The sequence below is a fragment of the Gymnoscopelus microlampas genome (assembly GCF_963454915.1).
Source record: "Gymnoscopelus microlampas genome assembly, chromosome: 2".
In the NCBI taxonomy this organism is placed as follows: Eukaryota; Metazoa; Chordata; class Actinopteri; order Myctophiformes; family Myctophidae; genus Gymnoscopelus; species Gymnoscopelus microlampas.
Genome location: NC_139939.1, coordinates 60,401,108 through 60,415,786, shown reverse-complemented (window position 1 = coordinate 60,415,786; position 14,679 = coordinate 60,401,108). Strand labels below are relative to the sequence as shown.

At 41.8% G+C, this 14,679-nt stretch overlaps 1 protein-coding gene across 1 annotated transcript in view; it reads right to left on the bottom strand.

Moving 5' to 3' along the window:
- Positions 1 to 7,228: 7,228 nt before the first annotated feature.
- Positions 7,229 to 14,679, bottom strand: part of LOC311057117 (ERO1-like protein beta) — a 44,569-nt gene continuing 37,118 nt past the window's right edge. The window contains 3 exon segments of the mRNA XM_084074049.1: positions 7,229 to 8,747; positions 10,383 to 10,516; positions 13,553 to 13,639. Of these exon segments, the coding sequence (XP_083930175.1) occupies positions 8,687 to 8,747; positions 10,383 to 10,516; positions 13,553 to 13,639 (282 nt within the window). The 3' untranslated portion in view covers positions 7,229 to 8,686.

Here is a 14,679-nt window from a genome sequence, read left to right as displayed (position 1 = left end):
ATGCGTGGCCAGTGCGTGCGCGTTTTTTTCCGGGTTTGTTACCTTTTTGGGGCTTTTTTGTTACTTTAATTTGGTTCATTCGGTACAAAAAATGTACTCCATGACGTGTAGATGTCGGAGGTCTTTTCTTTTTTTGTGATGAGTTTGATGGGTGCTCGTCATTTCTCCTGCTTTAGCCCTGAGGCACACGCAGTATCGGCGCCCTTGGTACTGTAGGTACTCTTGAAATACCCAGTACTGTAGGTATAAATACCCAGTACTGTAGGTACTCCAGAGATACTTTGTGTAAATATCTTGAGGTATTGTTTTTGATTGTAGAAGGGAAGAGGATAAAGAGTATATCCTAATGTACGTACAGTAATAAAGCTGTGGATAAAAAAAAAAAAACATTATGATGATGATGATGTAATGATGATAATCACACTGAGGTACTTTTATTTGACATGTGAACAGAGAGCCGAAGTGTGACATCACTGCCACTAGAGGGCACTGTGTTATTTGTTTTCTATTGTAAATCCCATAGGGGTCAATGGGTCATCTATCTTATATCACGTCGTATAAGAACTGTGTTCCAAAGATAAACAAATGATCCAGGTGACTTCACTCGTATGGATTAAAAAGTACTAATTTATCCAAAAAGTAAGAAAATAAATAAATTTTCTCCAAACACAGACGTAACACCTTATGTGACCCAGAGGTAGCGGTAATGACGTCAGGTCTTCGGTACTCTATGTAAATATGAATGAATACCGTACGTAACAGTTAAAGGGCAAGACCACTGTGGTAGAGGTTTGGGTTGTGTAGTTACATTGCTATGATGGAACTCCAAAGGCAAAATAATTGCTCCTCATTGACTTACATTGTACGCTGAAACAGATCTCAGAGTCACTCTTTTAGCACATAAACAATCACAAACAAAGCTGATTCAGACAATATAGAACATCACCAAACCCACTACTGTTTATTATTTTAAATCAACTTCCTGTTGATTTTACTTTTTTTATTTGGAAGAAAATTGGACTGGATCCACGGATCCGGATCTTCAAATGGTAAAATCAACAGGAAGTTAACATTTTTATTAAATAAACAAACAGTAGTGGGTTTGGTGATGTTCTATATTGTCTGAATCAGCTTTGCTTGTGTTTGTTTATGTGCTAAAAGAGTGACTGAGCAATGTGAATCAATGAGGAGCATATTTTGAATGATCAATTTCTAATCAATGGAGCAATTTTACATTTCTTGTCCACCTTTGGAGTTACATCATGGTAAGGTAACTACACAACCCAAACCTCTACCACAGTGGTCTTGTCCTTTAACAGCACAAATAATACGTAGCATTATGGTGTACAATGTAAAAAATGTAAAAAGATACATCTGTTCAATACAATTTAGTTTGTTCAGTAACATTACAATTTACATGGGCCCTATCTTTCTTATAGGCATTTTTAATACTTGAAAAAAACGTTTTTAAAATAGTGCAAATAGCACATTTACAAGCTCACACGGCTATTTCCACAATTAAAAATGCCTAAGAAGATTATGGATAAAAAGATTATGGATAAGGCAAAAGGCCAAGATAGTCTAAAAGCCACGGTGGTGTTTCAACTCCTCAAAACAAGTTGGGAAACTTAACTTCGAGTCGATTATTTCTGCCCTTCAATAATACCAATTGGTTTTGTATTCAATATCATTTCTATCGTTGATTAGTCACCTTTTCAACGAGGTATAAAGGATCATGGAATGAGCAACACAGCTAAACGTGTGGGTAGCGCCCCCCAAACATTTGACAAAATCCCTGGTGGGATGATTTGCTCTTTTTTTTGGGGGTGGGGGGGTCCCCCAGTTCAAATATGCTTCTCTTCTAGGGGAGAGGGGGTGTGGCCTAAAAAGTTAGAGAACCACTGATATGGATGATGTCACAGGCTGGTCTCATGATGTCATCGTTCACGACAGCATTCTGTTGTTTTCATTTGAATCCACAGTGTATGTATGTAACCCATCACATGTTAATGATACATATATACAGGTAAACACCCATCCTAGAACCATTAAAAAGCTGGAGAACAAATCATGAATTCTATATTTGTAACGGCGTGTGAATGTTTTCTATTTCTGTCATTTGAGAGTCACCGAGATGCTATATTTTGTTGAGCTTGTTGTCTGTGTTGTTGTGGTGATGTGTTTGTTCATAAAGAACATCAATAAACTCTATTCAAATGTCAATAGAACAATTGTTTGTTTACCAACATTGAGACTGGACGCACAGGTGACTGTTTCATGTAATCAATTCCCAACAGATCCCCAAACCTGCTGTTTTGGGGTTCTGCTGGTTTCACTTCATTCAAACCCCTCTTGTGTGTTGGCTAGCGGGGTGCACCCTATAGCGAGACATATATACTTCACCCCGCAACGGTATTGTGCACTGAGAACAGCTGACATACAAGCTCACAACCGTGTCGCGGATGAGACCGTGTGTGAGCTTGGAGGTCTGCTATTCTCGGCCGTTCTCTGTGAGCGACACCTTCGCGGGACGGCGCATAAATTAGTCTTGACGGGCTGCAGCTACGTGAGCCAAGAGCAGGTTCTGGTGCCGTGATCATAGAGCGCTCCTTCTGTTCTTATGACAGACACTGGAGGAGGGGTTTTGGGGAAAACTGCTTTGAGTTGTTATTATTGTGTGTACACACTACAGAAACCAAGGGTTATATATTTCAAGAGGCAGAGATCACAGCATTCTTCCTCCACACTGGGAGAAAAACAGCATCTGAATGTTTGATAGGATGCATTTTTACACGTGAGGCTGTGACCACTTTAACATTACATCTTATGAGCGTTGGGGTTCATTTGGTGCCGGCCTGCTGCGCGCGCATACTGGTTCTTATCAGTGTGACGTTGTCTGATAAGGCGTCTATTCTGTGTAGCATTCAGGAGAGTTTTTACCAACACCCTCTGGTAGCTCCGCTGTCATTAGCCGTCTGTCTACGGGTCTGCTAGAAGTGCTATAGAGCACCGAAGTCTGACATCATTTACACATCCTACCTGGGTCGCGCCCCCCCCCCCCCCCCCCTCCCCCCCTCCCCCCCCTGAATCCCCATAGACGTGTTTAATATCACGTCAAGTAAGAACTGTGTTCTTAATGTTACTTCTTCCGAATTAGTAACATTTTCTCCAGAAACAGACTGTATCAAATATGAGTGACTGACTATCATAAACGATACAGAGCCTCCCTGACAATATGATATCTATATATAATATATAATATCTATATATATAATATAAATGATACAGAGCCTCTTCTCTGACAATATCGCCGAGACAGTTTTTCAATTTTTCAAACAGATTTTTTAAAAACAACAAAAAAAACTGTGTTCCAGTGACATCCAGAAATATTTATTCACTCTTTCAAATAAATATAATAAACAAGTATGAACATCAACATAGATGCAACTATATATAATATATTCATGTTAGATCTGAACCAGAAAAAAAACAAAACCAATATTTACTTCTTTTACAAATTGTACAAGTAGCAGGATCTGTGGTCTATAGCCTACACGCTAACATCCTCAGTGTTAACTCTTTAAGACCTGGAACGCATCGGTGTCATTTCTAGATGTGAGCTAAAAAAAAGTATTATTTTACACTTTGGCTATTTATTTATTTTTAAATGTTTGCAAATCTTTGAATATATATATATTTTTAAGCGAACATTTGGAACTCAAATCTTTGCTTCTGGGGGAGGGGGGGGGCTGGAACAAAATATTTTGAGATGGGGGTCTGCGGCCAAATACATATAATTTTGTCCTTGAGATGAACAAGTTTGAGCAACACTGATATAGAAACATACGTTTTTCAGAATACTGTTGGGATTTAGAAGACATTTGTAGAATGGCTTCAGGTCTTAATGGGTATGCATCTGTTATTATAAATGTGTTAATAACAAATGTAATAATAACACATTTATACATATGTAACTCAGAGAGTCACTCTCTGAGTTTAATGAACACTGAGGATTCTTACAGTGTGTCAGAGAGACCGCTGGAGTTCAATACTGGACATTCTGACCAGAAATACAAAAAAAAAGCAGGGTGTTAATTTAGTCTTTTTTTTTTCAGAATGTCTTCTTAAGGCAGAGTGGAGAATGTGTGTGAGAGAGAGACATAGACAGAGAGAGAGAGAGAGAGAGAGAGAGAGAGAGAGAGAGAGAGAGACATAGAGAGAGAGAGAGAGAGAGAGAGAGAGAGAGAAGAGACAGACAGACAGACAGAGATAGAATTTGAGAGACAGACAGGATATTCAGCTGTTAAAAACATGCAAGAATCAGATGACATAGGCACAATGTATTGCACACACACACACGCACGCACGCACGCACGCACGCACGCACGCACGCACGCACGCACGCACGCACGCACGCACGTGACATCTTTGAGATGCTGCAGTCTCAACAGTTGGGTTCATGAAGCTACATTTATACCCGGTGGGTGTGAACGTGCACCCTTTGGGGGGGGGGGGGAATAAATAAAAAAGCTCACTAAAAGCTACACTTCCTGTTGAAGCTGTAACCAGTAGCATGGTGTTGTTCTGTGTTTAACACAACTAGACACATTGTAGAGGAAACTAAACACTTCTTTGGTCCATTATAACTCTATAAACTCACACCAAATGCTGTCAGGAGAACGTGATCGGGTCAATCTCCTCATGATCAGCTTTAGTGATCAACTCCACTAAACATGTAACATGGTATTATGGACCCTTATATTTAACTCAATGTGTGGACCACTTCCACCGCTTGTTCTGTGTTGCCTTGCCGTTAGACCCGTTACCACAGCTTGGACAACATGCGGGGCAGAGAGCCTTTTAACCAGCCTGTCACCCTCCAACCAGTAGGTGTCACTGTTGCTCTTTCAAGCAGCAGGTGGATTCTCAGAGTGAACAAGCTGTCTGCATCAAAATGGGCTTAACATGCGCGCGCGTGTGTGTGTGTGTGTGTGTGTGTGTGTGTGTGTGTGTGTGTGTGTGTGTGTGTGTGTGTGTGGGTCGAGTCAGAATTTCAGAGGCAATTATGCGGGCTGTGGGTGAGCGGGTCAGCCGCTCTCACACGCAAAAACAAAAAAAACATATCACATGCTCTTGTTTTGTCTTTATTCCTAATAAGAATAAGAATAATAACAATAAAACAGTTTGAATACACTTGGGGATTATTTTCTAACCATGATTTTACAGAATTATAGGTACGACACTCAACCCGGCCCGCGGGGCGGGTTGAGCCATAGATTTATATATGGGTTGGCGGGGCGGGTTGAGGCGGGTTGGGTTCTGTGGCGGGGCGGGTTGAGGCGGGTTGGGTTCTGTGGCGGGGCGGGTTGAGGCGGGTTGGGTTCTGTGGCGGGGCGGGGCGGGTCATGAAAAACAAATTTAATAAATAATGTTATGTTTCAAAACATATTTTGAAACATAAAAATCAGTTTTTTGTCTCTTTTTGGTTGTCTAGTTTAACTAGCTTTGTGTTCATGCTAAATGTGTCTTGTATAGGGCATTGGTTTTCAAAGTAGGGTCCGGGGACCCCCAGGGGTCCTTAGTTAATACAGCAGTAGGTAATACAGCGTCACAATGATATCTAACCACTTTATCCATGTACAGTATATGTTGGCTATTCAAAAATAGCAGATCTACAAGCTTACACATCTACTGTTTATAACACCTTTTGAAAAATGTCGCAAATCTTCCCCCCCCCCCCCCCAACATAAATCTTCTCTTCTGGGGGTCCCTGGCACAAAGTATGTTCAGATGGGGGTCCCTGGCACAAAGTATGTTCAGATGGGGGTCCCTGGCACAAAGTATGTTCAGATGGGGGTCCACGGCCACATAAATATCAGTTTGGGGGTCCTTGACACGAAAAAAGTCTGAGAGCTACCGGTGTGAGGAATGTGTTCAACACTCAACCCTCCTCACACAGACAGACAGACAGACAGACAGACAGACAGACAGACAGACAGACAGACAGACAGACAGACAGACAGACAGACACACACAGAATAGATAGAATTCTAAAATATTGTTATTAGTATGGAATCAATCAAATGTCTATTATTCAACAGCTGTAAATGATGACAGCACATACGTGAGCAAACGCGCGTTCACACACACACACACACACACACACACACACACACACACACACACACACACACACACACACACACACACACACACACACACACACACACACACACACACACGTGTGTGTTGGAGCGTTGTGTGTTTACAGAACAGTTGTCTCAAAGTGTCTCAGGTCTTAATTAACACTACAGAGAGAATGTCATTCATGTGAACTAACTATATCTTATCTTACTCTTATAAACATTAGTCCTATTACTCCTCGGTCGTCCAATAGAAAACAGCCTTTGTCAATTATAAACAGCCTGTCATCCAATAGAAAATAACCTTCTCTTTACAAACAGCCTCTCTCTCTCCTCTATAAACAAGCCTGTCATCCAATAGGAAAACAGCCTCCCTCTCACCTTTATAAACAAGCCTGTCATCCAATAGGAAGACAGCATTTCTCTCTATAAACAAGCCTGTCATCCAATAGGAAAACAGCCTTTCTCTCTATAAACAAGTCTGTCGTCCAATAGGAAGACAGCATTTCTCTCTATAAACAAGCCTGTCGTCCAATAGGAAAACAAGCATCTCTCTCTATAAACAAGCCTGTCGTCCAATAGGAAAACAAGCCTTTCTCTCTATAAACAGCCTGTCATCCAATAGGAAGACAGCCTTATATGTTTTATAAGATTATCTACAACAGTATTCACATTATTGTCATCATGTATGAATGAGCTGAACGTTACAATTAAACTTTAAAACAAAAGTCCAGACGAAAAACCAGAAGAGAATCACAATGATTGAAACCATTTTAAAAAAAAACTAAAGCATTGAATTAACCTTGAAGATCTTTAAACCTTTTCAAGTCGGGAACGCGTCCGTGTCATTTTTAGATTTCTTCGGCTAGTATATCTGCTATTTTTTAGACAAATCGTGAAAATATGTGCAAATCTTTACAAATGTCTTCTAACTCCTAACAGTTTTCTAAAAAACTTACGTTGCTATAATTTCAGTGGTGCTAAAACTTTTTCGTGTCAAGGACCCCCCAAATGTATGTGTTAGCCTGCCGATCCCCAAAATATGTTGTCCCAGGGACCCCCCCGCCCCCCCCCCAAAAGCAAAGATAAAATATATGTATTCAAAGACTTGCACAAAATGTTCAAGATTTTTCAAAAAATAGCAGATCTACAAGCTCGTAGCATGGCGCTACGAGCTTGTAGATCTAAAACCGACACAGATGCGTTCCCAGCGTTGAATGGATTAAGTCTTAAGGTCCTTTCACACGGCAAGCGGCCAACGCGCCTCTGTAATTCATTTTCAATGAGAGGCGGGCGATTATTTGGGACGTGCGGAGAAGTTGAGGGGCGGCGCCGGTGAGGCAGGCGGGCGCGGCCCCGTGTAACTTTCGCACGCGTGCTGGTTTGTGCACGCGCGCGCGCGGGCGGCAAGAGCTGGACTGTGGTGAGCTTTAGTTTTCCCCGCACCGCGCAGGAGGACAAAAACAATTATCACCTTTTATTAGACCATTGAATGGGCGAAGTAGGCGACCTACTTACCTACCCGCGATTTATCAGACCATTCATTGGGTGTTATCAAGACATACTGACCTACCAACGGAGATGACTTAAATAGTTCAGTTTCGGTTTTGGTTTTGGTTGTTTTGGTTTCGGACCATGACGGAGGCGCGCAGTCTCAGGCAAGCTGGAGCCCCGCGAAGGACCACCGAGGGAGCTAAAGCGACCGAGTTGCCGTCCTGAGCGGTGCGACGCTCGCCTGAGCCTACTCAGCGCCGTTGGAGTTATGTACCGTTAGGCACAGAATCGTAAATATTGTTGTGGGGACTGCTCCGCCTCCAAAGTAGGTCAGTAGCTCCTGATTACGCCCAATGAATGGTCTGACAAATCGCGGGTAGGTCCGTGTATCGCCTACTCGTCACCATTCAATGGTCTGATAAAACGAGATAATCTCCCATTCAATGCATTGATAGCATTCGAAGCCGGTGAAACAACAATGATCGCGGCGCGATCACCGCTGATCCGAGCGGTACTGTACCGCCCGCGTGAACCGCTTGCCGTGTGTTACGACCTTTAGTTCAGAGAAAAGATTAAAGCCCCGATTTATGCTTTGCCGAGCGAAGGCGTCGCGCGTCGAACTTAAGACAAACCTACAAACTCGTAGTTTGTAGGTTTGTGTAATTTCGACGCGTGACAAACCGTCCGTACGACAGAAGCATAAATTACAGCACTAGATACGTTGCGGAGAAGAACTACAGAGGCGACATATACGTCGTTTTGAGCCACGTTTCGGGAGCGATTTTTTTGGAGCGATGTTTTGTTTTCTTAACGTCAGGAGGATAAACGTTAAGGAACGGTTGTAGAAGCTATAACAGAGGTCAAAGGTGACACACACACACGTGGGGGGGGGGGTAGGGGGAGGGGCTTCAGTGTGGATCCTGACATCATTCCCTGATACACCGGGTCTTATTCTGGGGGGTTTATAGGAATAAGACTATTGCAGTTGCCTGTGGGCTGGAGGAGGGCGCCACCTCCAGGCCATGGAGGGAGGGTGGAGGGGGCGTCTGTTACCTCTTCTCTTTGAGCAAGGCACGGAAACTATGGAGCTGATGGATGCTGGTGGATAACCTGGAGGAGAGAGAGGAGAGAGAGGAGGAAAACTAGCGTTTCACAACAAAGTACAGTGGCGTGCACAGACATTTTGAGGGGCAGGTGCTCAAGTAAATTATACTTTTTTTTTGTTTACTTGGTCTGCTCTTTTATCCCTCTACACCTATACCTCTTCGCCAAAAATAGCAGATCTACAAGCCCACAACGCCTCGCAGCGCGAGGCGTTGTGGGCTTGTAGATCTGCTATTTTTGGCTAAAGTTCTCCTCAGAAAAGGGATGCTAGGTTTCGAGTGGTTATGGTAATATGAAAAATCATATCACATAAAGATTTGGCGGACCCCCTTGTAGTAACTCTGAGGACCCCCTAGGGGTCCCGGACCCCCTGTTGAAGACCCCTGCTGAAGTGCCCTTTTTTCAAAAGGGCACTTCTGGTCAAGAGGGCAAAGGGGCAGGTGCTCTAGCACCACCTAGAGTCTATCTGTGCACGTCCCTGACAAAGTAATTGTAACAGAATTATTTTCTTCACAGACCACTTCTATTATTAGGTCATCAGAACAACATGCTAAAAGTCATAAGACATCATAGTGGCGGAAATATGTTTAATTGGCATCGATCCAAAATGGCCGCCAATTATTGTCAAAAAGCCGTGTAAAATGATGGTGAGTCCAATTTACATTCGTCTGAGACTTCAATTTACTTCCAATGACATTTTGAGGAGAGGAATTCAGATAAAATATAAAAATCACACCCAGTGTGAAGTAGGCGGTGTGTGGTCATCACAACATGACTCACTTTTTTAAGTCCATACTGCTATTCATAGGGCTGCACATGTGTCATGTGTTTCGCTAGCCAATCACAGTCCTGAATTTGCAAAGTCAGCCAATCACATTACAGCTAGTGGTGATGACACTAGCTGTAATGTGATTGGCTGACTTTGCAAAAGTATAGATTTGCATTGACTGTGGAAGGGTTAGGGGTGTAGACTGCGTTGTAGACTATTGGCCAATCACGGTGCAGGATTGGTCAGTGTCCAAAACTCACTTATAGGGGGCGGTTACACCTCCCCAAAAAGACATTTTGAGGAGAGGAATGAAGATAAAATATAAAAAAAGACATTTTTGAACCAATATTACAGAACTACAGGGTGTTATTACCAGATATTCTAGCAGCATTTCCCATCATAGTAATTAAAACAGATTTTTTTTCACCATACATCTTTTCAATGAGGTGTCCAGAACATCACACTAAAAGACCTAAGACATGCTAGTTGAGGAAGTATCTTTAACCCATTAAGACCTGGAACTGTGTCATTTTTAGATTTGAGCTAAAAAGCATTATTTTACACTTTGGGCTATTCAAAAATAGCAGATATACAAGCTCGTAGCGCTTGTATATCTTTATTTAGAAAATTTCGAAAATGTTTGTAGAATCGGCTTCAGTTCTTCATGGGTTAAACATATTCCCGCAACTATCATTTCTTAGGACTTTTAGTATGTTGTTCTGGTGACTTAATAGAAATGGTCTGTGAAGAAGAACATTCTGTTACAATGACTTAGATTGTGAGGTCTAAAATGAGCTGGTTTGTCTGGACTAATACAGTCATTAGATGTAACCATTTTCCATCAGAACAGTAAGAGGTTGAAGGTTCCAAACCTGCTGAAGCCGTTGAGCAGGCCCACGATCTCCTGCCTGGTGAGCTGGAAACCTGCAGACGGAGAATGTTCTGCAAGCTTCTGGATCTCCTTCTCTGAGAAGAGGATCTTCAGCGCTGTGCCCAGACCCTGAGTCTATGTATGTATGTACACACACACACACACACACACACACACACACACACACACACACACACACACACACACACACACACACACACACACACACACACACACACACACACACACACACACACACGCTTTTAAATATATATATATATTCAATGTCGGACTGACTCTTCCATGTGCAGAGAGAGAGAGAGAGAGAGAGAGAGAGAGAGAGAGAGAGAGAGAGAGAGAGAGAGAGAGAGAGAGAGAGAGAGAGAGAGAGAGAGAGAGAGAGAGAGAGAGAGAGAGAGAGAGAGAGAGAGCGTACATAGCACTGGACATGAGGCGTAGCGATTCTTAGCTACTGTCTTCCAAATCCCAACAGTTTTCTGAAAAACATATAGTTTCTATATCAGTGGTTCTCAAACGTTTTCATGTCAAGGCCCACCCAGAATGATATGTATTTGGCCGCCGACCCCCCATCTCAAAATATTCTGTTCCAGGGACCCCCCATGAAGCAAAGATTTGAGTTAAAAATGTTGGCTTTAGAATATAAATATTAATTTGACCATATTTTCTCGATTTTTGAATAGCCAAAGTGTAAAATAATGCTTTTTTAGCTCAAATGAAAAAGTGACACAGATGCGTTCCAGGTCTTAATGGGTTAAAGCACGATTGGTTGTATTAATGTAACGCCCAAACCACACCTCTGCATAATGCTAAGGTGTTAGCGCAGATGTTTTAGGGATAAGGCTGGTGTCTCAAGATAAAAAATAGTGGGTAGCAAGATGGGGCCCCTTATGCCTTATAGGGTCATTTTGCACTATCCCTTTAACACTAGTAGAATGCTTCTTACCTGCAGCTTTCCCCACAAACTTTAACGTTTTTCTTACCTTATATATATGATATTATGATATCCTAGGACGAGTGGTACAGCAGTACCAGCAATAAATTCATAACTCCATCCCGAGTCGAGCGCCGCTAAAGACCGGAGCCTATGGGACTTATGCTAGATCGCGTATTTTAGTAGCTTTAATACAAGGGTGATGCAACCACACTCACTCCAGAGGGACACATTGCATACTATTGGGCCGACAACTAACTTTTTCTGTAAATTAATGCCGTACTTCGCCATTCTATGTCACACAAAAGTAGCAAAAAATAGCAGATCTACAAGCTCAAAGCACGTCGCAGTGCGACGTGCTTTGAGCTTGTAGATCTGCTATTTTTTGCTACTTTTGTATTGGAATCCTGTTTTTTTTTTCCCGTATTTTTGAATTGGAATCCTGAAAAATTGCATTTTTTATTTAATTTAAAATGCATTTAGTTATACTTATGTTAACACATCGGGTGCCAGCGTTTTTTCATAACAACTTACCGTGGGTGCCAGCATTCTCCCCATTGACTGCGCTTTGCTGTTTAAACCTTCCGCGTGCGTTACAAGCAAATCCACGCAAAAAAAAGCATCGATTCATGTTCTGCCATGAGCCTGGCTACAGGCTGGAACCATAACATCCCCTCGCGGGTTACAACGGGGGGGGAATCGCGCATCGCGCATGACCGGTTTTCCCCACAGGAAACAGATTCGGAGATATAGGCGTTTCAAAGTAGGAAATAGACAGGAACCGGATGGGGGAAAAAAAAGTGTTTCCGGTGAGCGATCTGGCACTTCCTTCGCAGGATTACAATGGGTGCTCCCAGAGCTGCTCTAGCCCCGCCCGCGCGGAGAAAAACGAAAAAAACAAAAAGACTGAAATCACGGTTCAGACCGTGTTCGGCACCGAAGCTTCGGAACCGCCACTATGTAAACACACGGTTCAGACCGTGTTTGGCACCCGATGTGTTAACTGTATGAACTTAAATACAAATACATTGGACATAAAAAACAATAGATTAATAATTAAAGCGGGTCATGTTTGCATGTTTGGAATTGTAAGTCAATAATATATCAGTAATGCCATATTAACCTGCGGGCCGCAATAAGTGAAGGTGGGGGGGGCGCATGTGGCCCCCGGGCCGCCAGTTTCCCATGTATGCTTTAATAGCTATTTCTTTGGGTGAGATCTAACGCTGTTCTGGACAGAAAACCCTCCACCATGTTTTTGTCCCAAATGGGTCGCCGTAGTGTTGTTAAAGTGACGTGGATGAGGTCACGGGGTGAAATCTCGTCTTGCGAGACTTGCGGAAGGAGAGGCGTGTCTAACATAAACACTGTGGAGCTCGTTAGAGCTCAAAAAAAGAACGAAAAAAAAGAAGCTATTAACACTTCACCTGCCAGAGTTATTTCAGATTTTTTGCTGTTGTCTGCCAGAAATTTTTCATTGAAATTTAAAAAGTACTCAGGAGCTGAGATACATCATTTTTAAGTTTTAAGTTACCAAGGAAGTGGATGGGAGTCTTTTCCTTCGAAAAATCATATCTCCTTGGTCTTTGGGTCAAATTGAAAAAAAATATTTTTCAATTTTTTCAATAGAACGCGTTTATGCGTGATTGGCAGGAATTGAGTTAAAATACGCGACCTAGCGCAAGTCCCATAGGCTCGGGTTTTTAGTTGCGGTGGATTTTTCTTTCTACTGTACCACTCGTCCTGGGATATCATGATAGCTGTTTTTTAAGCGTCTATATATAGACATCTATATTATAGACGTCATTTCAACGGCTATAATATAGAAGTCTATATATAGACGCTTAAAAAACTGATAATCAACGTCTAGGCTAAGCCTAGACCGCTAAAAAACTTTCACTGTTAGACCAATTATAACCCAGTTTTAGCCTAGCCCTTAGACCTATTTTAGACGTCTAATAGCAGTATTTTAGACGTCTAATAGCATTTTTAGACATCTAAAAATGCTCAGTGGGGGCCGTCTCTTTATCACTTGTAAACAAACACTAGCCGTGTTGCGCACGTCTGCAGTGGTTGAGATTCCAACGTCCCATAGCCTGAAGGAATGGGACCTTCTGATTGGTTGAGCGTCGGTTGAGACGACGTTTCAGACCGAATCTTCAAAATAAAATGACCGAAAATGTCACTGCATCTTTAACTCTAGTATAGATGCTTCTTACCTGCAGCTTTCCCCACAGACGACATTTACTGCAGCCAACACAATCCATGATCCTACTGATGTTCTTGAAATGGAGACGGAACTCCTCCTGCAGGAGAACAACAGCTGTTTAGAGGAGGTGATAGGAGGTGTATGTGTGTGTATATGTGTGTAATACACAGGGATTCAAGCAAAATAAAATCTCACAAATGAAAATGTTTGTACGACCAACAAGTCCTAATAAACGCTTTGTGAAACAGTGTGAAAGGAGCCCTCCCCCCCATTCATTCAGTGAAAATAGCAGATCTACAAGCTCACAAAGACGCGTTGTGAGCTTGTAGATATTTTCTACAAGCTATTTTTGAACTAGAACTAGTACAGAGAGCTGGGGGAACTTGGTCAATGAAGTATAATACTATAGGATTGAAGTATATTTAAATGTAGGGTAAGTGATATTTTTTGGTTAAAACAAAAAGTATTTAGTTAAAAGGTCAAAATACTATATTCTGATAGTAATCATTGCTATAAAGTGTTTGTTCAGTAACAGATGTCTCCCCGTCTCTACAGCTCTTTAATAAACAGAAAATACATTTTTCGGTAGGTGTCAAAATCTCAGCCAATCAGGAGAAAGTACCAATTTTTAAGCTTAATTTGTATAGTGTTCCAGTTCCAATTTTGTATCTGCTCATTTCTTAGTGTCCTCACTTCCAATTTGACTTGTTTAATCTGTATCCTGATTGAGTTCTCTGTCCTGATTGGATAAAATTGGAAATGAAACTGAAACGAAAATGCATTTTCTGTTTTATAAAGAGCTGGAGAGCCCCCCCCCCCCCCCCCCCCCGACCTATACACAGCTACAAAAACAACACGTTTAAAAGTTAATAACAGCTCAAAAACACACAGAGACATGGAACCGGTGTATTGACATAAATGCATGGGGTTTGCTTAAAAGGAAGTATTTTTTGTCCCCTTTTAAATATGTCAACAGATCTGAACCCATTTAGACCGGGAACACATCTGTGTAACAACTTTAACCATTATTTTATACTTTGGATATACAAAGATCTGCTATTTTTTTTTTTTAAATCGTGTGAATTTGGTGCAAATCTTTGAATATATATATAGTTTTTTAAAGTGAACATTTGTAAC